Genomic DNA, 24,452 nt, shown 5'->3' with positions numbered 1-24,452 from the left:
TGTTCCACATAGTCATTCAGGAATCCAGCCTGAAGTAGACTGCAATAAGCAACATAGGGCCACCAGACTTTAGAAATAAAAATATAGGATGCCCGGTTAATTTTGAATTTCAGATAAACAATAAGTAATGTTTTACTATTTCCTACAAAGTATTTAGACCACATTTGTACTAAAAATATGTTTTATCTGAAATTCATATTTTTACCTGTTTTTCTCTGTAATATCTTATCACCCTAACACACGACTTGCAAAATCTCCCTGAATGTCAATATACGCCTAATAGAAAGAAGAAAGAAAGGGTGCAGAAAGTCATATGGTTCTGGTTTCTGTAGAAATGGGTGGGAGAGTTGGTTCAGGTCTAGATGTAGCATACATTACTTTTGCCCACAATTGGGCAGAACATCACATCATGACCACACAAGAGCAAGTTGATTGGAAATGAGGTTTATGTCTGGTCTCTTATGGGATGTCATCTGTTTGTGGCAGCGGCCAATTTTTGCCATACCAAGGGTCCGGGATTCATTGCTCCAGAGCTTGAACTTATATTAGATGAGTAAAATGTTAACCATCTAAGGAAAACTACAGGCTGCTAAAAAAAATTCAAAAACAGACTTCAATATTGCCTTACACAACATAGGAAATTCTATCATAAAGGAATAGTGTGTTAATTTACGTTTACTAGATGCACACAATAAAAGACAGCATTTATCGAAGAAATAGTCTTCATTTTAAAATCAACTCATGATTCTAATGTACTATTTATGTGCTGACTTCTTATCAAGAATTTTTTCAAATTATTTGGAAAACAAAAAACTCTATTGTGTTTGTCATGAACATCAAAGTCAAGAATGTAACATAAAATGTAAGCCGTCACAAGATTTTCTCTCTGGTTGTGATTCTGGTTCTCTGCAGGTTTTTGGTAGCCATGACACAAGGAAACAGCACTAAAGTGACTGAATTCTACCTCCTGGGATTTGGAGCCCAACATGAGTTTCAGACCGTCCTCTTCATTGTGTTTCTCGTCATCTATGTGACGTCAATGGTAGGTAATACTGGAATGATCTTACTCGTCAGGACAGAGTACAGACTCCAAACGCCCATGTATTTTTTTCTACAACATTTGGCTTTTGTGGATATCTGTTACACGACTGCTATCACTCCCAAGATGCTACAAACCTTCATCACAGAAAACAAGTCCATATCCCTTGCTGGATGCTTAATGCAATTATTGGTCTATGGAACTTTTGCGACCAGTGACTGTTACCTGCTGGCGGCTATGGCAGTTGACCATTACGTCGCCATCTGTAAGCCTCTTCACTATCCCATCCTCATGTCGAGAACAGTCTGCATCCAGATGGTCGCCTGTTCATACCTCATGGGATCAATAAATGCCTCTGTTCACACAGGTTTTACATTCTCACTCTCCTTCTGTAGGTCCAACAGCATCAATCATTTTTTCTGTGATGTCCCTCCAATTCTCACCCTTTCATGCTCCAATATTGACATCAACGTCATGCTACTTAGTGTGTTTGTGGGATTTAACTTGGTGTTCACCGTGTTGGTCGTCACCTTCTCCTACATTTACATCATGACCACCATCCTGCAGATGTCTTCTACTGCGGGAAGGAAGAAGACCTTCTCCACGTGTGCCTCCCACCTGACAGCTATCTCCATTTTCTCTGGCACCCTGGCTTACATGTACCTACAGCCTCATTCTGGGAATGCCCAGGAGAATATGAAAGTGGCCTCCATGTTTTATGGTGTTATCATTCCCATGTTGAACCCCCTGATCTACAGCCTGAGAAACAAGGAGGTGAAAGAAGCTTTAAACATGGAGGGCAAAAGGCTCTTTTAGGTTGATTGCAAGTGGTTCAAATTCAGCAACTCAAAGCATCCACTAGAAATGTGTTGGCACAATTTATTAATTCTTAAGTGGAAAGCATGTTCAGCTCTAAAATCAAGACTACTGTCAACACAAGATGAAGATCTTAGAATGAGGGAAATATCCTAAGAACATCTGAGACTCAACTTCCCTTGGTTATCATTCAAAAATATACATTCCATTCCTCATGGAAAAGGCTTCAAGGACATTATTAGGAAGCACATATAAACTTACAGAGTATCTTTTCAAACATTTTTAAAGTATATTTTAAATAGGTATAAAGAATTTACCTATATATAATCAGTATTAAAATTGAAGTTGTTTCTTCTTATTTAAACAATTTCCCTCCTTAATTATGTACAAATTAAGTCTTTTATACATCCTGTTCCAAATAGTAGACAAATATGAATGTAAAATAAATATATTTTTAAAATACTCTTAGGACTCATGCTGTCCTTTTTTCCATATTTGTTATATTACATAACACTTGAATATACTTATTTGTAATCAGTTACCTCTTTTTTTTACATTCTTCATTTTATTCCTCTTTTAACATTTCTGTAACTTTGTGAATTTTACAAATAAACAAATCCAATTTATATATCATTCTCCACTTCTCAGGGAAAACTTTAAACTTTTGATTTCTGGGGATTGGCTTCTTTCACTTAGCAAGATATTCTCCAGTTCCATCCATTTATTTGCAAATGCCATAATATTATTATTCTTTATGGCTGAATAATATTCCATTGTGTATATATGCCACAGTTTCTTTATCCATTCATCTGTTGAAGGGCTTCTAGGTTGTTCCACAATCTAGCTATTGTGAATTGAGCTGCTATAAACATTGATGTAGCTGTGTTACTGTAGTTTGCTGATTTTAAGACCTTTGGGTATAAACCGAGGAGTGGGATAACTGGGCCAAAAGGTGGGTCCATTCCAAGTTTTCTGAGGATTCTCCACACTGCTTTCCAGAGCAGTTACACCAATTTGCAACTCTACCAGCAATGTAAAATGTGCCTTTTCCCCTACATCCACACCAACATCTATTATTGTTTGTGTTCTTGATAATAGTCATTCTAATTGGAATAAGATGAAATCTTAGAGTTGCTTTAATTTTCATTTCTTTAATTACTAGAGATGTTGAACACTTTTTCATATATTTATTAATTGCCTGTATGTCTTCTTCTGTAAAGTATCTGTGCAATTCCTTGGCCCATTTATTGATTGAGTTCTTTGTGTACAATGAATCAAAATGCGGTCTGTAAAAAAATCAAAAAATAATTTTAAAAAATGAAAAAAAATGCCTTCTAGCCAATATATAAAAATTACATCCCATTATCATAGCTTCAGTGTTTATATTAATTAGCCTTTATAGTTCAAGTATGCCTCTGTTCTCAAAAAAATAAGTGAATAAAATCGATACTATAATAAAAAAAATGTACATACAAAAAGTTGCCATGTTTTTTAAGGACATATGCAAATGTACAGATCAAACACTTTATAATAATTGTTTATGACAGAACAGAAAAACAAGAATACAAAGAAGGGATAAAAGAGCATAAATAAGTGAAACAAGAAAAAAAGATCATGCTCCATTATAATTTGAAAGAACAATAACACGTGAAGAGTAACCTCTTTTTTTTTCATCTCTTTCTTCCCTATAAATGGGGAACTCCTGCAAACATTCTCTCTCCTTGATTCCAGTGGAGGTAATCTAGAAATAGAAGGAACTAAACACCTGCTAATGACCATTCATTTGCAAAAGGAATACCAATCATTTTTGTTCAAATAACACTGAACTATAGAAACTCAGTGGGAATTCAAATGTAGGCCAAGAGCCCTTTGAGTAAGGAAAGAATGGTTGGCAGGAAAGCTTCAGAGCACTGATAAGACCTCACTGTGAAAGGGCAATGAAGGAGAGCATTTGTGGTCAAAATGGCAGGTTCCACCTCAAAGTGAATCGATTTTCAGGTAGCACTCTGATCAGGGTATGATGCATTCATATATATATATATAAAACCTACATGTTGATTCTTTTTCAAGTCAAGATTGACATAATGATGGTTAATTATTTCATCCCAGGCATCTACTAATTCTCAGTGATTTATTAAGCACTCATTAAAATAATTGTTGAATGAGTAAACAAAGAATGTGCTCAGACAACTTGAATGTATCCTTTAAATAAAAAAGTATACTAGCCACAGTCCAGAATGGCAAACCATTCTCATGTCAACACATGCTTCATAAAAATACCTATGGAGTCCAGCGCCTTTTTCTGAACATTCCTGTGGAAGCTCAGCTCTTCAATCAGCATTGAAAGTCAATTCTGCAAAGATTACTAAATTATATTTTTAAATAGTCTACACTTGAAGGGAAGAAATATGGTATCATACCAAACAGTTTTAGGGTAAAAATCACCGGGAGAAGAAAACAACCACATGAGCTTAAAGAAAAAGAATTTCCTTACCTTTCCATATTTGTATTCAGTGTTGTGACAAAACACAGTTGGTTGTCTATACACTGTTCATTCTCTGACTCCTTCCTGAAACAGCTCTGGTTTATAGGGAAAATAATGGCAGCCAATAATGGTTTATATCCTAGATTCCAATGCAGGTTGAGCAGCTTGAGTCTTAGTTTTCACTGTGGAGAAAACGTCTTGATAAAAATCATGTGTGGGGGGATGTTCACTGAAAACTTAAGCTTATTCCAAGAAAAGTCTGGCCTTGTCCTCAACTACTGAGAAGTGATCCCTAAGTTGAAGGAATGTCCTGCCTAATAGAAATGTCAGTATTTGCCTTGAGAATTTAACCACTGAAGAGTCCTACAAAGTGATGTATAATGGAATTTCAGGGAAGTTTTATATAAATTTCAAACTCCATTGGAACTGGAGACAAAAGGTATTATTTGATCCTCCGGGGTAGCTTGGCTTAAAGAATTAACCACATGGCTGATATGTCCCTAAATCTAAAAAAAAGAAAAATAAAAAAAAAAAAAACCCTCTGGACACCAAAGATCCAAGTAAGCTTACTGGGTTGACAATTCTCCATATTAAAGACACATTGCCTTAACTTCAAATTGATGCAAAGAGAATAACACATCCTTAAGCATAATGGAAGTCTAGACCACTCCCAGGCTTCACTTTGTGCATCCCTTCTTCGTTTTCAATTTTTATTCTTCCACTTGAATGTAAATGTGCTTGTAGGTGAAGTGCTTTCCTGATGTCTTCCTCAGTTTGGGTTCTGTGATAGATTACTCTTGACTGGCTGACTTTTAAACAGCAATAACTTCTTTCTCATAGTTCTAGAGCCTAAAGGTCCAAAGTCAAGATGGCAGTAGGATCTGGTGAGGGCACTATTCCTGGTTAGAGATGGACAACAGCTCATTGTGTCCTTGTGTGGCAGAAAAAGAGTTACAAGCTCACTTAAACCCATGTACGATAAGGGAAACACACTCAGGTTTAATTATCTCCAAAAAGTGCCATTTACTAAAACTATCACATTGTAGTACAGGATTTCAACATTTGACTTTTGGAGAACCACAAACATTCAGTCCATAACATTCTGCCTCTGGGACTCTAAAAATCTTAGCACTCTGACATGCACAATGCATTTATTCCATTCTGGCTATCCCAAAACTTCTTGTATCTACCATCAACCATAAAATCTGAAGTTCCAAGTCTCATCTAAGTGTCATATAGATAAGACACAAATCAGATTCATGAGATTATTCTACTGTTGTGAGCCTCAAATCCATCAAGATATGTGCTTCCACAAAACAAGAGGAGGACAGGCATAGGATAAATATTCCCACTCCAAGAAAGAAATAGGAAATAAAAGGGCTGATGGGACCCAACCAAGTCAAAAACCTGGAAAGGTGACTTCTGTGAGACCCAAAGACTCAAGAATCATCCTCTTTGGTTCCATGCACTTCCCTCCAGGCCCTCTGAAGAAAAAGTCCCACCAGACCCAGAGGTTGACCTCTCAGCAGAACCTGTTTACAGTCCATATTCCTACCAGTATTCTATTCATGCTTTCCTAGATGATCTCCAAGAATAAGGAAATTTCCTCTATATCTCTCTTTCCTTTCTGAGGCCTCATCTGAGTCACTCTGAGAAGTCTGTTCACAGAAGTCTCTACTTTTTTCTATCAACCTCTCAAAATAGATCAAACCTCGATCCATTACCCTAAACCAAATCTACTTTCAAAATTTTAGATATCTGGAACTGTAGAGCCTCACCCTAAGTAAAAATTCCTGTCTTTGTCAGTTTGGGCTAGTATAACAAATTACTGCCGGCAAGGTGACTTTAAAATTACAGAACTTATTTCTCACAGTCTGGGGTTGGAAGTCAAGATGAGCAACCCCATGTGATCAGGCCCTGGTGAGGGCTTTCTTCTGGGTTAGAGATGGCTAACTTCTAACCTCTCACGGCAGACAGCAAGAGGGGAACCAAGCTCCCCCAGCACTCACAAGGCACAAGTCCCCTCAGTCAGCACTGCTCCACCCTCATAACTAGCCATCCTGCACCCCTCCCAAAGTCCCCACCTCCTACTACCAGCACTTTGGGGGCAGGATTTCAACAGAGGTATGAAGGGAGAAGGTGGTGCCTAACATCAGAGTCGTGACATATTCTAGTGCATTATCAGGTCTGAGGGTGATAATGAGTAGCCATTTTGTAAAATGGGTGGTCCTTGGGGCCCCTAAATTTTGGATGTTGTCCGAAGTGACATCCGTTGTGTGGGAACTGTTGCTTCACACTCTGCAGTTGCTAAACTGTTTGGTGGTGTTCATTGCAGGCAGCAGAGGGAAGAACAAGGAAAAGTGAAGGAGGAAATGCAGGGAAGAGCGAGTGGCTTAGCTGGTTTACACTTTGGGAAACTGGGACTCAGTTCCACAGGGGCCTCGAATGGGCTATGTCCCTCAGAATGTCCCTCCCGGGACAAGAGGTTGTGACATTTATTCTACTCCCCTCTCCTCCGCTCTTTGAAGGTTTGTCAAGGTCCTTAACAGTCTCTCACTCTGTGCTGATTCTGATGGGTGGTCTTTCATGGCTTGAGAGAGATTCCTGAGGCAAGAAGCAGAGAGATGCCATAGAAGATGGGCCCCTGTCAGGATGGAGAAAACTCTACCACTTCTCAAGTACTGAGAAGATGTGGTGCGAGGCCTGAGTATTTCTGCTAATCTCCATATAATCTAATATAACAAAGGTGCAGACAGTGGTAGTTACCTTGAGGATTCCTGGGAAATTTGGAGAATGCTTTTACTTTGCTGTTCAAGGGTGTGTGAGAGATATCCTGACCTCGGTGTGTCTGTTTCCTGCTTTGTAAGGTATTATGATGTCTGAAGCTAAAGTAGACCCGTTAGATGGCGAGGCAGCCAACGTATGAGAAAGACAAAGCAAATCAAAAAGGTACTGGTCCTGACTCTCAAACTGCTGTCACAAAGGGAAGTGAATCCTTATATTTAAGCCAGATTCCTGAGACACTAGTCATTCAATAAGGAAAACTGAATTTTAAACCTCTAGACTTTTGATAATAACTTCCCCTCATTCATTTGCTATTTAATAAAAAAAAAAAATCTACAGGTTAAATGAATTAATCTTTCTATTTATATATTAATTAAATTACAGACTTACAGCAAACAAAGCTCAAAGTCTCTTGTTTTACAGAAGGTTGTCTGAAATAGTCTCATGTCATAAAGTACAACTAGAATAAATGTTGTCTTTGTGTAGAGTTGATTTTTAAAATGTATGAATTAAAAATAATAATTCGAGAGCAATTTTTAAATAAATAAACCATGGCAAATGTGGTATTATGATATGTATTCACATTATAGTATATTTATTTGTCAGACTGGGGAACATAGGCCTATAAATTTGGGTTAGATTTAGATTTCTTTTTTCAGAAAGGTATTTTTCATTGATTATAGGACCATACAGATTTACACACACATAACTACTGGTCCTAAGACATATGATGCTCAACCTGGTTCACAACAAAAAAGGAGTTATTAAAGAATAAATGACATGAGAAAGAATTATCTTCTCCAGGAGTTTTAAAAAGGCTCATCTTTATTAGTTTAAATTTTCATCAGCCAAAAATCACTAGATAACATTGTTTATGCAATTCCATCTTGGCTCTGGAACCTCAGATCCTCAAGGGAGTGAGTATTGGTCCCTGAGGTCGCAGCCATAAGCTCTCTGGTGCAATCAGAAGCTGGAGGCAACCCTGGTTTAAGTACCAGAAGGCAAATCCCATTTTCAAAAGTAGCTGTGTAGCACTGCTGTGTGTAGGAAGCAGCAAAGCACCAGAGTCAGAGACAGAGTTCCTGCATGTCTGATCCCAAGACCAGGACTCAGCTCATCACAGGTGATGTGGTAGAAAGGAAGCAAGGGAGGGATGAACGTTGCCTGGGGAAGCATGTGAACGAACACGACTGAATGAAGTAACCAATAAATTTATCAAGCAATTAATATTATTTGCTTTTAATGTAGCACTCGCCTGTTAGGCATTGGATGCCTGCCTCTCTGATGGAAAGTCTACATTAGTTTGCCCACTTAAACTTCTTATCGCGTCCATGCAGGCTGCACTTTTTCCTGTTAATTTTTATTTTACTCTTTATTTTGAAATGCTCATAAATTTACAAGAAGTGGCAAAGTTAGGGCAGCGTGCCTAAGCGCACTTTACCCAGTGTTCCCTTGGTGGTACATCTATGTAATTGCACTCTGACACCAAAACTGAAGTTTTGAAGATTGGTATCATGTGTGCACACACTTCTCTCACCGTCTCAGGTGTGCAGATTGCTGCAAACCTCCATAGTCATCGAGATGCAGAATTTTCCATCACAGATCTCTTTCCACACCCTTCCCTATATAGACACATCACCCCCCTCCACCAACAGTCTCTGGCCCCTGGCAATCCCCGACCTGTTCTCCATCTCCACAATTTCATTTTGATAATGTTATAAATGAAATCACATAGGGCATGCAGATTAGAAATTAGCTTTTTTATTAACCCAGTGCCATTGAGATCCATCTTGTGTTTGTCGACACTGTTCTGCTTATTTCTAAGTGCTGTTTCACAGTGTAGATGCAGCACACTTGAACCAATAACACCATAGAGAACATTCTAGTTATTTACTGTTGGGGGAATGTGACAAATGCAGCTGCTTTGAAACTCATGTGTACATTTGAAAGTGGACATAGTTTTGTGCAAATATAATTAACTTGGTGGACAAGGACTAGGCTGTATGGCAAATATATTTAGATTTTTTTTAAAAGCTATCAAACTTTGTTCCAGAGATGGTACCATTTTGCATTCCCACCAGCACTGTATGGGAGACCCAATAGTTCTGTGTCTTTGCCAGCATTTGACATAGTCACTATTTTTAAGTTAACAATTGTGCTACATGCCCAACAATATCTTATTATGTTTAGTGTGGTGATAATCCATTGTGTTCTTTTTTATTATTATTTTTATTTGTTCTAATTTGTTGTACAGACAGTAGAAGGCATTTATGCATTTTGATAAATCATACATAAATGGAGTGTAATCTCTCATTTTTCTGAGAGCACATATTGTAGGATCACATCGGTCATGTAGTCATATATGTACATGAGATAATAATGTGTTTCACTCTACTATCCTTCCTACCCCCTACCCCTTCCCCTCCCTTCACTCCCCTCTACCTAATCTAATGTAACTCTACTCTTTCTTAGCACGCACACCCCTTATCGTGAATTAGCATCTTCATATCAGGAGCTGGGGAGATAGCTCAGTTGGTAGAGTGCTTGCCTTGTAAGCACAAGGCCCTGGGTTTGATCCCCACCACCGTGCATCTGCATATCAGAGAAAACATTTGTCCTTTGGTTTTGGAGGTTTGGCTTATTTTGCTTAGCATGATATTACCAGTAAATGCCATAATTTCATTCTTCTTCAAAGCTGAGTAATATTCCATCTTGTATATAAATATATACACACACACACTTTATCCACTCATCTGTTGAAGAGCACCTAGGTTGGTTCCATAGTTTAGCTATTGTGCCATTTCCCTGATGACTACTGACATTGAATATATATGTTTATATGTTTATTCTGCAGCCATATCCCCCCTCTTTGAAAAAAACGTTTGTTCATGTCTTTTCAATGTAAACCTTAGGAACTAAAAGTTTGGTCCTCTTTTCTTCTGAGGATTTATGGTTTTATATTTTGCATTTAAATACAAGTTTTTTTGTTAATTTTTGTGTAAGATATAAGGTTTAGGTCAAATTTCATTTTTCTTCCTATGGATCGTCAGATGCTCCAGAACTATTTATTAAAATGGCTATCTTTCTCCTGTCGAATGATTTCTAAATCCTTTTCAAGGTTCAGCTTGAACCTTGAAAATACATATTCCCGTATGTATACATACATATTCCCGTATGTATCTAGTTCAGGGTTTTCTCTTCTGCTTCATCTTTGTGTCTTTCTCTCCACCAATATTAGTGTGGATTACTAAGCAACATAACAAGCCCTGCTATCAAGGGGAATGATTCACTTACTTTGTTCTTTCTCAGAATTGATTTAGATATTCTAACACCCTTTCCCTCCCACAAAATTTCCAGAATAACATTGTCTATTTCTAAAAAAAGAAAAAAAAGTTTTGCAGATATTGTCAGGGATTAAGTTACACCATATAAAATTTTGGTAGGATTGACATTTCATTGTATTGAGTCTTCTGATCCATGAACACAGTAGGTCGATTTATTTAGATCTTTGTTTTATTTCACCCATGTTTTTCTAATTTTCAGCATGCTGATCCTATGCAGGATGTATTAAATTTTTACTCAACTATTTCAGTTTTTTAGTGATTGTAAAGTAGGTGTTTTAACTTCAGTTCCCACCTTTCTGTTGTCAGCATAAAAATACAATTGATGTTTTATGATCATCTTGTATTCCGTAAATTTCTGAACTCTGGAAGACTTGGGTAGATTTCTCAGGATCTTCATCATACACCATCATGTCATCTGAAAACGGGGATGGTTGCATTTCTTCCTTTCTGAAATGTGTGATTTTGGTCCTTTTCTTCCCTGAACTGGAACTTCCAGTGCTATTGTGAACAGCAGTAATGAGCAAAGATTTGCCTTGTTCTGATCTTAAGTGCTAAGCGTTTAGTGTCTAACCATTCAGAGCAGCTTTTGTAGATGTTTTGCATCGAGTTGAGAAAATTGTTTCTATTACTAGTTTCAGTAGCTTTGTCATGCAATCATAAATAAGTGTTGAATTCTGTCAAATGTGTCCACAAACTTTGATGATCCTGATATCCTTCTTCCTTTGTGTGTGTATGTGTGTGTGTGTGTGTGTGTGTACTACATTGACTGGTTTTTAAATCCTGAACCAGTCTTTTACCACTGGTGATGGTATATAACTGTGTATCTGAATTATATTTGCTAACATTTTATAGAAGATTCTTACCTCTATATTCATATAGGTTTCTTCTTTCATAATTTCTTCATCTGGCATTGCTGTCAGAGTCTTAACTGAATTTGTAGGAGAAGCTGGGAAGTGTTCTTTTCATAGTATTTAATTCTTCCCTAAATTTTGATGAATTCCCCAGTGAGTTTTGAATGGGTAGTTTTACATTCATAAATTTCAATTTCTTAATTGCTGTATGGCTATTCAAGTTATTGCTTTCATATTGATTTAGTTGTAGTTTTTACTTTTCTTCTAAGTTGTAAAATCTATGTGTAGAGTTATTCATGTAATTCCCTTATTACTCATTTGATGTCTGCTGGGTATGAAATGATTCAGCCTGCTTTATTCCTGGTTTAATCATTTATATTTTCTCTTTTGTCACTTCAGGTCAGCTATGTGTTTTACTGACATTTTCACAAGGTCTTTCTCTATTAAATTGCACTTATTTCTACCCTTAGCTTTGCTTCTCCATTCCTTCTGCTGGTGTTAGGTTCACTTTGTCCTTTTCCCAGTTTCTGTGGTGGAAGCTGAAACCATTGGTTATAGACTTTTTCTCTTATCTAATGTGAGCTTCAGGCCTATACATTGCCCTCTCCACACAATTTTAGGGGCATCCCCCAAATTTTGATACATTATATTTTCATTTTCAATCATTTTAATGTTTTTATTTCCCTCATTGACCTTCTTGACCAAAATGATGCTTAGAAATGAGTTTTTCCCTTTACAAGTTTATGAACATATTCTGTTCTCTTTCTGTTGTTGAACTCTAGTTTGAATTCACTGAGTTCAGAAGATATTCACTGTAATTTCTCAATTATTTTAAGCTGATATAGAACTTTTGTGGCCCCAGATATGGGCTCACTGGAAGTATATTTAGTATATTTGTATGTACCTGGGAAAAGTGAGTATTCCGCTGTTAGATGGGGTGCTCCATGTGTCCAGTGGACTCTGATGATCCAAGGGTTCTATGTACTTGCCGATCTTCCATCTAGAAGTCCTACCAACTACCAGGCAGGGAATACTGCATTGCCCAATACTAAGTGTGGAGTGTCTTTTCCGCTCTTCACTTCTATCACGTTATGCTCTGTATTTATTGCAGTTCCCTAATTTAGTGTCCGAACATTTAGGATTGCTGTTCCTTCTTAGTGGATTAACCATTTTGCCATTGAGTAACATCCCCCTCTTTTCCGGGTAATTTTCTTTCATGTGAAGTCTGCTTGATCCAATGTTAATATTGCCTCTCTTTCATTTTTTAGTTGAGGTTTGCATGATATTTCTTTTCCTTCCTTTTCCTTTGGGTCTACAATATCATTATATTTGCATGACTTTTTTGGTCCACCAAAAATAGCATATAATAGCATGTTCGTCTATCTTCTCTGCCAAACTCTCTCTTAATCGATATTAGACAAAGGAGTCCTGGAATATCAGGAAAGATGAAGGAGTGTGGAAAAGCAAAAACATTAATAATTAAAGAACATTTACATTCTTGGGTTTTCTAAATTATGTTTGACCATTAAAGAACAATTATTAACACTCTGAAGTGATGAAAGATACAGGCCAGTAACATTTAAGATGGGAGACTATCAGGAATAACAAAGGAAGTAAAGTTTCTATACCACCCAAATTGGTAAAACGCAATATTAAGAATTTATCTATATAATACCTAGCTAGAACAACCACTTTAAACAAAAAGCTTTATTAAATAGGGTATATATTAAAACCACTACAGAAAAACTAGAGTGAAATTCTTTAAAATGCCAAGTAACCTACAAAAAAGCAGGAAATAGAAACAGAGAAACAAAAATAGAACAAACAGAAAACAAAAATGTGAAAAGACAGGAGTAAGCTTTAGCATACCAATGACAACATCAAAGGTCAGTAGTGATTATTTTAAAACTAAAATTTCACAAATTTCTGTTGTACAAATAAAAGAACTGACTTTATGATTTTAAAAAGTGACGTTGTCTCTCACCCAAACCACATTCATGGATAATTATAACTAGTTAGTGTGTATCATGTATAAATTTTATCCACAAATAAATAAAGAATGAAAGCAAAGGAGAGTGTGAGAAAAAGCTTAATTACTAAGATGGCCCACACTAAAAATATTTTCCTACAACTTGCTCTCTTCTCTTTTGCCCATGAGACATGGGCACTTTTGGATTATGTCTTAATACATAATTCCTATCTGCCGATGTATCTAAGCCTATTTCCAAACTTTCATTTTTAGAAACATTGTTGCAGTGCTCATGGTGAACTTGCAAGCAAATTCTGTGCACCCATTTTAGAGAAGGAAGTGAGGCAAACGGTGGCTACATCCTTAGCATTTGTTAACTGACAGGAAAGAATTCAGACCCAGGGCTTACCAATGTAAACACCAAGAAAGTTCAGATGTCCTAGGTAAACTGATGACCTGTAAGTCAGACTCAAAAATTGTAACCTATAAGTTGCTGCCTAGAAGGTTCTCAACCAATCCTCATTCTTTTAATACTCCCTTTTACCCTGGCACAGTGATCCTGTTTGAGGATTTTGCCATCTAAATTTGGTTGATTCTGAGATAATTTCTTGCTGACTCAGTTTTTAGTTTTCTGTGTCTGGTAAGTCAGTAATCAACCACCAATCCACTCTCTAGGTAGAACCTAGTACCATTGTTCTATCTTCATTATGTATGCCTCTTCATAATGAGAAAAAGGCATTGTATGAATGAAATCCCAATTGTTAAAAATAAGACAAACTGTTATAAAGAAAGAAATCCCTAAATCTCATAACATGTAACAATAGAAGTTCTCAATCACATCAAACTCAGAGTAGGGAGTGAGGTGCTTTTGATGATCATTGCGTTCCCCAAAGCTCACCTGTTAGAAATTTGTTCACTAAAGCAACAGTTTTGAGAGGTAAGACCTAATAAGAGGGGACTAGGTCATGAGGGCTCTGCTCCCCTAACTGAATTAATGTTGCTCTTAGGGGAGAGCATCCGTTATCTAGAGAATAGATTTCTGATTAAAGCAAGTGTGGCCCTCTCTTGCTCTCTTGTTTTCACTCTTTCTTGCCCTTGTACCTTTGGCCATAGGAGGTGCAGTAAGAAGGCCCCTGACTGATGCAGACCCTCAATCTTGGGCTTCTCAACCTCTGGCATTGTGAGACAAAGAAATTTTCTTTTTTCTATATAAACTACCAAGTCTGGTATTGTGCTACAGTAACATCAAATGGACCAAGACAGGGACTCTGTTCCACATAGTCATTCAGGAATTCAGCCTGAAGTAGACTGCAATAAGCAACACAGATAGAGCCACCAGCCTTAACAAAATTACAGGATGCCCAGTTAATTTTAAATTTCAGATAAAGATTGAGTAAAGTCTTATTTTTACTATTTCTTGTGCAATATTTAAGTTACAATTCTACTAAAATATGTCTTATCTGAAATTCATATTTTTATCTGTTTTCCTGTATATCTGGCCATCTTATCCCTTGATTTACATAGTCTTCCTGAGTGTAAATATCCCACTAACAGATGAGGTATAAAAGGAGTAGAAATTCATATGGTTCCATTTCACATGAAAATGGGAGTAAGAGGAGGTCTGGTTGAGGCCTAGATGCAGCATGCATTGCTTGTGCCTATCACTCATAGGGTATCGCATAATAACACTACCTTGCACAAGCAAGCTTCGTTGGAAGTGTGGTTTATTGTGGTCCGAAAAGAAAAAGCAGGTGTACAGAAATGGGTCACCCATTTCTGCCAACCACAGGTCCATGACTTACTGCTTCACAATGAGCAGTGCTTGGCAATATGGAAAGGTACCCAAAGATACTAAATCAGTGAATTTGAAGCCTAACGCTGTGTGGAAAACCATGCAAGAAAGCATCAGTCGTATACCTAACCAGGATGAGAAACGTGAACTCAGAGGAAAACCAAGAGATTTGTGATTTTAAAAAAGTCATCATCATATATTAAATTGCTACCACACAAATTTTCCCTCAGCTGGGCACTAACATAAAAGATAACAATGCCATGGGAAATGCAAGTTATCTCTCGTAAATGTGCAGTAAGATGATTATCTGGTATGTGAAGCAAAGATCACTGATGGGAGTCATAAGAAAGAAAATAGTACTGCCACTCCATGAAGCTATGGAACACATGTGGGCCAGGCTATATCCCTGGAAATTTTTCTCACTCTAATGTTCCTGATTTCAAGAGCTTGACTGAGTATTAAAAGGATAAAATGCTAAAATAAGAAAGATGTAGGCTGCGGAGGAGGCACAAAATCAGAGTCAAACATTTCCCTAAGCAAATATAGATAACTAGAATTCAATAAAAAACATATGTTAGTCTAGTTTTCATAGAATAACACTTTGGAAGTTGCTCTTCCATGAGGCAGTCTTTACTTTGACATGAAATCATGGCCCAAATGCACTGTTTATGTGGTAGCCTTTATCAAGAATATAGAAGAAATTATTTGGAAAGCAATAAATTCCTTTGTCTGCTTCTGTTAGAAATAGAGAAGTTGAAAACAGTGTCATGAAATGTGGGAATATTTCATTTGGAGAAATCACAATGCTTTCCTTTCTTCTCTTGGTTTTCCCCAGACACTGGGTAGCCATGACACAAGGAAACAGCACTGAAGTGACTGAATTCTACCTCCTGGGATTTGGAGCCCAACATGAGTTTCAGACCGTCCTCTTCATTGTGTTTCTCGTCATCTACGTGACGTCCATGGTGGGTAATACTGGAATGATCTTACTCGTCAGAACAGAGTCCAGACTCCAAACGCCCATGTACTTTTTTCTACAGCATTTGGCTTTTGTGGATATCTGTTACACGACTGCTATCACTCCCAAGATGCTACAAACCTTCATCACAGAAAACAAGTCCATATCCCTTGCTGGATGCTTAATGCAATTATTGGTCTATGTAACTTTTGCGACTAGTGACTGTTACCTGCTGGCGGCTATGGCAGTTGACCGTTACGTTGCCATCTGTAAGCCTCTTCACTATCCCATCCTCATGTCGAGAACAGTTTGCATCCAGATGGTCGCCTGTTCATACCTCATGGGATCAATAAATGCCTCTGTTCACACAGGTTTTACATTCTCACTCTCCTTCTGTAGGTCCAACAGCATCAATCATTTTTTCTGTGATGTTCCTCCAATTCTCACCCTTTCATGCTCCAATATTGACATCAACGTCATGCTACTTAGTGTGTTTGTGGGATTTAACTTGGTGTTCACTGTGTTGGTCGTCACCTTCTCCTACATTTACATCATGACCACCATCCTGCAGATGTCTTCTACTGCGGGAAGGAAGAAGACCTTCTCCACGTGTGCCTCCCACCTGACAGCTGTCTCCATTTTCTATGGCACCCTGGCTTACATGTACCTACAGCCTCATTCTGAGAATGCCCAGGAGAATATGAAAGTGGCCTCCGTGTTTTATGGCATTGTCATTCCCATGTTGAACCCCCTGATCTACAGCCTGAGAAACAAGGAGGTGAAAGAAGCTTTAAACATGGTGGGCAAAAAGTTCTTTTAGGTTGATTGCAAGTGGTTCAAATTCAACAACTCAAAACATCTAGTAGAAACGTGTTACCACCCTTTAATAATTTTGACACTGAAAACATGTTAACATGTCCAGCTCTAAAATCCAGATTACCCCTATCAAGCCATTAGATGTTAGAATGTGAGAAATATTCTAAGTACTCTCCTGAAACTCATTTTCTCTGGAGTATAATTTAAAAACCATAATCCTCAGGGGGACGGCTTTATGGAGATGGTGAAAATATTAAGGAGTTTATATAAAACTTGCAAAGTATTATTTCAAACATTTTTCCATAATACTTTTAATTGCACCAAAAATTGTTGCTTGAATATTGTCAGTTTTAAAATTGGAGTTTATTGATTTCCTCTCCTTTAAAAAATCAGTTCCCTAAATTTTCTACAGAGAAGTCCTTTGTAAATTCTGTTGCAAGTATTATACAACTTTGAATGTGAAATAAACATGTTTCTTTACAAATCATCTTGTGACTCAAGCTATCACTTCTATACAACATTCTTATATTTGTTACACCCCACACCACTTAGGAACACTTATTTCTGTCAACCATTACCCTCTCAATTTCCATTCCCTCACTTTCTTTCCATGGGAAAGGGAACTCTTGCTAACAGTTCTGTTTGTATCTTCTCCAATTGAGGTAACTTGGAAAGAGATGGATCTGAACACTGGCTTGTAAACATTCATTTACAACCATTCTGTTCACACAAATAAGGTTAAACTACAGAAACTTCATGGGAATTCAAATGTAGGTCAAGAGACCTTTGTGTCAAAGAAAGACTCGGCAGGAAAAGCTTCAGTAATACAGATAGGACCTCACTTCCTAATGGTGCAAGCAATGAAGGAAAACATCTGCCATGGTTTTTATAACTTACAACACAATGGTAGATTCCTTTCAGAGGAAGTTGTTTTCACCTGATACCTTGAACAAGATACTATTTACCCTACCACAGATGTATATATGAGAAAACATTGACTCTGTTAAGACTAGAAATGCACTTTTGTATCCCAAGCATCTATCAGGTGTCTGGAATTTATTAAGCACTTGTTAAAATATTTGTAGAATGAGGGAACAAGGAACATTCACAGAACTTGAATCTGTCCATTAAATGAGAGAATATATAGAACAGCTATACAATAGTTTGGAATGGCAATCTATTCTTATGGAAGCAGTGTTTTATAGGGACTTATTGGGACCAGCAACAGTGTCTTAACATTACTGTAGAGGCCCATGTCTTCAATTAGAATTTGAAGTCAAGGGGAGGGTGAGTGAAGGTACTGGGGAGTGTCCTGTGCATGTATAAATATGTCACAATGAGTACATATCATTTCTATACACTAATAAAATGGTTTTTAAAAAGAATTTGACATCAATCATGAGCAGAAAAGGCTGTCTTGATAAAAATATAAATCTAAGAGAAAAATATGGTATCATTTATAGAACAGTTTGGGATAGCAATGACCTAAAGAAGAGAGTATTCACATATACTGAAAGAAAAAATACCTGTCATTCCATATGTGAAATATAGCTGGTTGTCTATATACTATTCATTCTTGTATTTCTTCCTAAATAAACTCATATTAATTCATATTTGATGGGAGGTAATGCTTCCAGAAAAATAGTTGATGTCCCATACTCTATTGCAGGTAGTGCAACATGTGTCTAAGTTTTCATTCCTGAGACAAGGACTTGAGAAAATGTCATGCATTTGGGCTGTGTAGAGAAGAATTAAGCATACCCCAAAAAAAGTCTGGCCTTACCCTCAGCTACTGGGAAGTGATCTCTAACTGAAGGAATCTCCTGCCAGATAGGAGTGTCAGTGTTTGCCTAGAGACTTTGGTCACTGGACAGTCCAACAAAATGAATTATGATGGGAATTTGGAGATATTTTATATCAATTTCGCACTTCAAGGCATTGGAGACAGAAGATATTATCTGATCCCCCAGAGTAGCTTGGATCTAAGGATCAGCCACATGGCCAGTATGTCCTCAAGCTCCAATAAAAACTGGATACCAATGACTCAGTGAGTTTCCTGGGTTGGTAATACTCCATGAACATTGCCTTAACTGAAGTCAAGACAGCAATGTATCCCAGAGCATGATGGAAGTTTCATGTGAGGACCACTCCCGGAATTCACTCTATGTCTTTTCTATTGTTATTGGTACTAAATTGAATTCTTCTGCTATTATAAAACTGGACCTGTATGTATAGTACTTTCTGAAGTCTTTCTGTTTGGGCTCTATATTACATATACTAACAAATTACTGTTGATAATATAATCTGTAGAGAGCAGTAATTTCTTTCTTATAGTTCTGGAGGTTAGAGGTCCAAAAGCAAGATACCAGTAAGATCAAGTAAAGGAACTCTCCGTGGTTGTAGACAGTCAACATCTGGATGTGTCCTCTTTTGGCAGAAAAAAAAGGGCCAGAGAGTTCTCCAAACCGATTCATGAAGGATTCATCCTCATACTTAATTAAAAGTGCCATTTCCTAAAACTATCATGTTGTGGTATAAGATTTTGATATTTGCATATTAGAGAAGCATGAACATTCAATCCATAACATTCTGTCTCTGGGACCCTAAAAATCTTATCCCTCTGATATACATAATGAATTCATTCCATTCTGGCTATCCCCAAACATCTTGTATCTACCATCAACCTTAAAGTCTAAAATCCAAAGTCTCATCTAAGTGTCATATAGATAAGACATGGATCAGATTCATAGAATGATTTATTCTGAGGCAAAATTCTTCTAAACTGTGAGCCTCAAATCCATCAAGATATGTGCTTCCAAACACAAAAGGAGGACAGGCATAGGTTGACATTCCCACTCCAAGAAAGAAATAGGAAATAAAGAGGGATGATAGAGCCCAAGCAAGTCCAAAACCTAGGAAGGTGACCTCTATAAGACCCAAATGCTCAAGAACCATCCTCTTTGGTTCCATACAGTGCCCTCCAGGCTCTTTGGGGCAGAAGTCTCACCTTCCGGACTAAGATTGACATCTCAGCAGAACCTACTTACAGTCCATATTCCCACCAATTTCTTTTGTGGTTTCCTAGATGTTCTTCAGGAATAATGACACTTCCTCTATATCTCTCTTTTCTGTCTGAGGCCTTATATGAGTCACTCTGAGAAGTTTGTTCACAGAAATCTAGACTTTTTCTAACAGGCAACATCAAAATATGTCCAAATTCTACCCATTTCCCTGTCTAAATTTGCTTTCCTCTTTTTAGTTATTTGGTGCAGGAAACACCTCATTCTTGGTAAAAATTTCTTATTTTCATTTTCATAACAAACTACTATAGACTGAGTAGCTTCAAAATCCCAGAAATTTATTCCTTACAGTTCTGGGGACTGGAAGTCCAGATGAGCGACCCTGTGTGATCAGGCCCTGGTGAGGGCTTTCTTCTGGGTTGGAGATGGCTAACTTCTGACCTCTCACGGCAGACAGCAAGAGGGGAACCAAGCTCCCCCAGCACTCACAAGGCACAAGTCCCCTCAGTCAGCACTGCTCCACCCTCATAACTAGCCATCCTGCACCCTTCCCAAAGTCCCCACCTCCTACTACCAGCACTTTGGGGGCAGGATTTCAACAGAGATATGGAGGGAGAAGGGGGACATGAACCTTTGGTGCCTAACATCAGAGTCGTGACATATTCTAGTGCATTATCAAGTCTGAGGGTGATAATGAGTAGCTATTTTGTAAAATGGGTGGTCCTTGGGGCCCCTAAATTTTGGATGTTGTCTGAAGTGACATCCGTTGTGTGGGAACTGTTGCTTCACACTCTGCAGTTGCTAAACTGTTTGGTGGTGTTCATTGCAGGCAGCAGAGGGAAGAACAAGGAAAAGTGAAGGAGGAAATGCAGGGAAGAGCGAGTGGCTTAGCTGGTTTACACTTTGGGAAACTGGAACTCAGTTCCACAGGGGCCTCAAATGGGCTATGTCCCTCAGAATGTCCCTCCCGGGACAAGAGGTTGTGACATTTATTCTACTCCCCTCTCCTCCACTCTTTGAAGGTTTGCCAAGGTCCTTTAACAGTCCCTCAGCTCTATGCTGATTCTGATGGTGGTCTTTCATGGCTTGAGAGAGATTCCTGAGGCAAGAAGCAGAGAGATGCCATAGAAGACGGGCCCCTCTCAGGATGGAGAAAAAACTCTCTGTGACAGTTGGGCCAGATCAGTTTCAGAGAAGCTGTGGTGCAAGACAGAGAGATTGTTATTACCCTGTGTTACACAGGTCTAGCCAGTGACAGCTACAAGACTGCTGGGAGATTAGAGAAAACTTCTGCTCTCCTGGTCAAGGGTATATATGGCTATGGGCCTGCCCTTCTTGTCCTTTCCTACCTCAAATGAAATCAGATGCTCTAGTACAGTAGCAGATGGGGTGGCAACAAGGAGGCAACCTATGTCTGAGAAAGAAGGAGCAAATCTCAGAATTGCTAGTCCTGATTCTCAAACTATTATCTGGAAAGGAAACGAATCCTGGTATTTTAGGCAAAAGGAAGTTGTCTTTTCTTCCACTAGCAATTGAACACATCCCTAACTGAAACAGAGTCATACAGTAAAGGATTCGGAATTTCAATTCAGTAGCATTTTGAAAATAACTCCCCTTCATTCAATTGCAGTTTACCAAAACACTACAGGCTCACTAAATCATGCTTTCTCCTTATATATTTATTTTTTATTGACTCTTTTGAGTTATATACAACATCAGGGCACACCCGACATTATCACAAAAGCATGGAACACAACTTTTTTCAATTCAGTCGCCAGCACTTCCCTCCCTGCCCCACCCCCACCCCCCTCTCTCCACCTCTTCACTCCACTGATCCCTCTTCAATCCATTGACAATCCTTTGTTTTTAATTAGTGTCCTGTGGCTGCACCTAGGCTGGGACCCACCATGCCACATCCCTGCATGTAAATACCAAAGTGTGGTCAGACTCATTCCACTGATCTTCCCTTTTCCTGTCCCTCTTTCCTCCTTCTCAATCCCCTTTGTCTTCTCTACTGATCCTTTTCTCTATTTTCATATAATTCCCTCTCCTTTTTTTTTTCTTTCACTCTTTTTCTTGTTTTTTATCCCCACTCCCATTTTGGATAAGCTTCTGCATATCAGAGAACATTCAACCCTTGACGTTTGGCAACTGTCTTATTTCACTTAGCAGGATAGTCTCCAGATCCATCCTGTTACTGGAAAATGCCATAATGTCATTTTTCTTTATGACTGAGTAATGCTCAATTGTGTGTGTGTGTGTGTGTGTGTGTGTGTGACTTTCTTTTTGTGTATTTATTAAATTAAAGGCTTAATCCTAGCAAATTTATAGCCCAAAAAACTCAAGGTCTCTTATTTCACAGATAGTTACCTAAAATATTTTGACATTATGAAGTGAACTAGGAATAAATGTCGTTAATGTTGGAGCTAATTTTTTAAACGTACAGATTTATAGAAAAAATGGAAAGAAGCACTTTTGAAAAATTTTTAACAAATAAGTAATAGCCAGCATAATATTATAAAATATATTCATATAATAGTATCTCTATTTGTTATACTATGGATGATATGCCCTTAAACTTAGGTTAGATCAATAAATCCTGATGAGGTTGTAGGGAATAGAGTACACTCATGCATTGTTGATGGAACTGTAATTAGAACAATCACTTTGGAAATCAGTATGAATATTCCTCAAAAGACTAGAAATGGACCTACCATATGACCCAACTATATCACACCTTGGTATTTATCCAAAAGAATTAAAATCATCATACTATAGTGATATATTCATGCTAACATTTATAGCAGCACAATTCACAAAACTCAAGTTATGGAACAAGCCTATGTACCCATCAATAGTCGAATGGATAAAGAAAATGTGGCATATATACACAATGAAGTTTCACTTAGTCTTCAAGAAGAATGAAATTACAGTTTTTGCTTAAACGGGCGGAACTGGAGAACATCATATTAAGAGAAATAAGTCAGACTCAGAAAGTCCAGGGACAAATGTTTTCCTTCCTATGTGAAAACTAGAGAGAAATAAGAAAATTTTTAAAAGGGATTATCTCATGAAAATAGAAGGGAGAACAGTAGAGTAGAGGAAGGGGATTTGGAGGGAGGAAGGAAGGATGGGAAAAGGGAGGAACTGAAAAATGAAATTGATCAACATGAACATATCACAATGATTTTCACTTTCATGTATAACTATAATATACCAATTTTAAAATACTAGATGATAGAAGAAATACCAATAGAAGAGAGGAAAAGGATTAAGGTAGGGAAGTGGGAAAGAAAGGGAGTAGCACTCAGAATTGAAATAAAACAAATTATGTTATACGCATTTATGAATGCATCAAAATGAACTCAATTATGTATGACTATATTGCACTAATACACAAAAATGTTTTTAAATTTTAGATTTATATTTCTTTTATCAGAAAGGTATGTTCTTTACTGATTATTGACAAGATTTATCTAAAGCTAAACACAGATCCTTAGAAATATGAAAAGATGCTCAACCTGATTCATAACAAAAATCTGTTTCAAACGTTTGTTGAAGAATAAATGACATGAAAAAGAACCATCTTTTCCAGGCATTATAGTAACGCCAAAAAACAATGTCCCCTCTAGATAGCTTAAATTTAGTCCTGATAGCTTATGCAAAGACACTCAACCCGATTCATAACAATTTTAAAAAAGCGAAGTTGTTAAACAATAAATGACATTGGAAATAATTATCCTCTCTAAAACCAGAGTAACATTAAAAATTTTTGTTCTCTCTGGGAAGTTTTTCTTCAGCCAATTACCACTAGTAATCATTGTTTATGCAATTCCATCTGAGACTCTGGAGCCTCAGGTTCTCAAAGGAGTGAGCATGGATCCCCGAGGTCACAGCTATAAGCTCCCTGGTGGGGAGGAACCAGAGAGAGCCCTCCATGGGCAATCAGCCTGCACCAGCTGCAGAAAGAGAAGCTGGAGGCAACGCTGGTGTAAGTACAACAGGGCAATCCCCATTTTTAGCATCAGCTGTGTAGTGCTGCTGTGTGTGCAGGAAGCAGCAAGCCCCAGGGTCAGAGGCTGGGTTCCAGCGTGTCTCACCCCGAGGCCAGGACTCACTTCAGCACAGGTGACATGATGGAAATGCAGTGAGAGATTTGAACCTCTGTGAGGGTTGTCCAGGAAAGAATGTGACTGAATAGATTATTGAATTAAAAAATCAATCAATCAACCAGCCGATAGGGCATGTGCTTAACGTACCGTTCGCATGTGTTGTTCGGCCGCTGGGTGAGCACTCAGTGTCTGCACCTTGCTCTGAGGTCTTTGCAAATCTGCTAACTTGAAGCTCACCTCATTTCAAGACGGGCTCTTGTATTTTCCTCTTCATTTTACTTTGTATTTTGAGTTACTTGTCGATTCGCGGGAAGTCGTGCAGACAGTGCCAGGAGTCCCTGTGAAACTTTCACCCAACCTTTTCTCAATATCTACATCTTCTTTCATTCCACTGTGACACCACAACCAGGATTGATGCTATGTCTGCGTGTGTGTGCGTGTGTGTCATTTTCTCACTTGTCAGGCT

At 37.9% G+C, this 24,452-nt stretch overlaps 2 protein-coding genes across 2 annotated transcripts; both read left to right on the top strand.

The window, feature by feature from the left end:
* Positions 1-925: 925 nt before the first annotated feature.
* Positions 926-1,855, top strand: LOC306639094 (olfactory receptor 5AK2-like; the record flags this gene model as incomplete). The annotated part of the gene is made up of 1 exon (XM_079102524.1): positions 926-1,855. The coding sequence occupies one exon, from the start codon at positions 926-928 to the stop codon at positions 1,853-1,855; it is 930 nt and encodes a 309-aa protein (XP_078958650.1).
* A 14,073-nt stretch (positions 1,856-15,928) lies between these two features.
* LOC306639093 (olfactory receptor 5AK2-like) lies at positions 15,929-16,858 on the top strand (the record flags this gene model as incomplete). The annotated part of the gene is made up of 1 exon (XM_079102523.1): positions 15,929-16,858. The coding sequence occupies one exon, from the start codon at positions 15,929-15,931 to the stop codon at positions 16,856-16,858; it is 930 nt and encodes a 309-aa protein (XP_078958649.1).
* Positions 16,859-24,452: the final 7,594 nt, after the last annotated feature.

Source organism: Sciurus vulgaris, assembly GCF_902686455.1.
Source record: "Sciurus vulgaris genome assembly, chromosome: 11".
Classification (NCBI taxonomy): Eukaryota; Metazoa; Chordata; class Mammalia; order Rodentia; family Sciuridae; genus Sciurus; species Sciurus vulgaris.
Note: the sequence above shows the minus strand (reverse complement) of the source record. Positions and strands in the feature narration are given on the sequence as shown.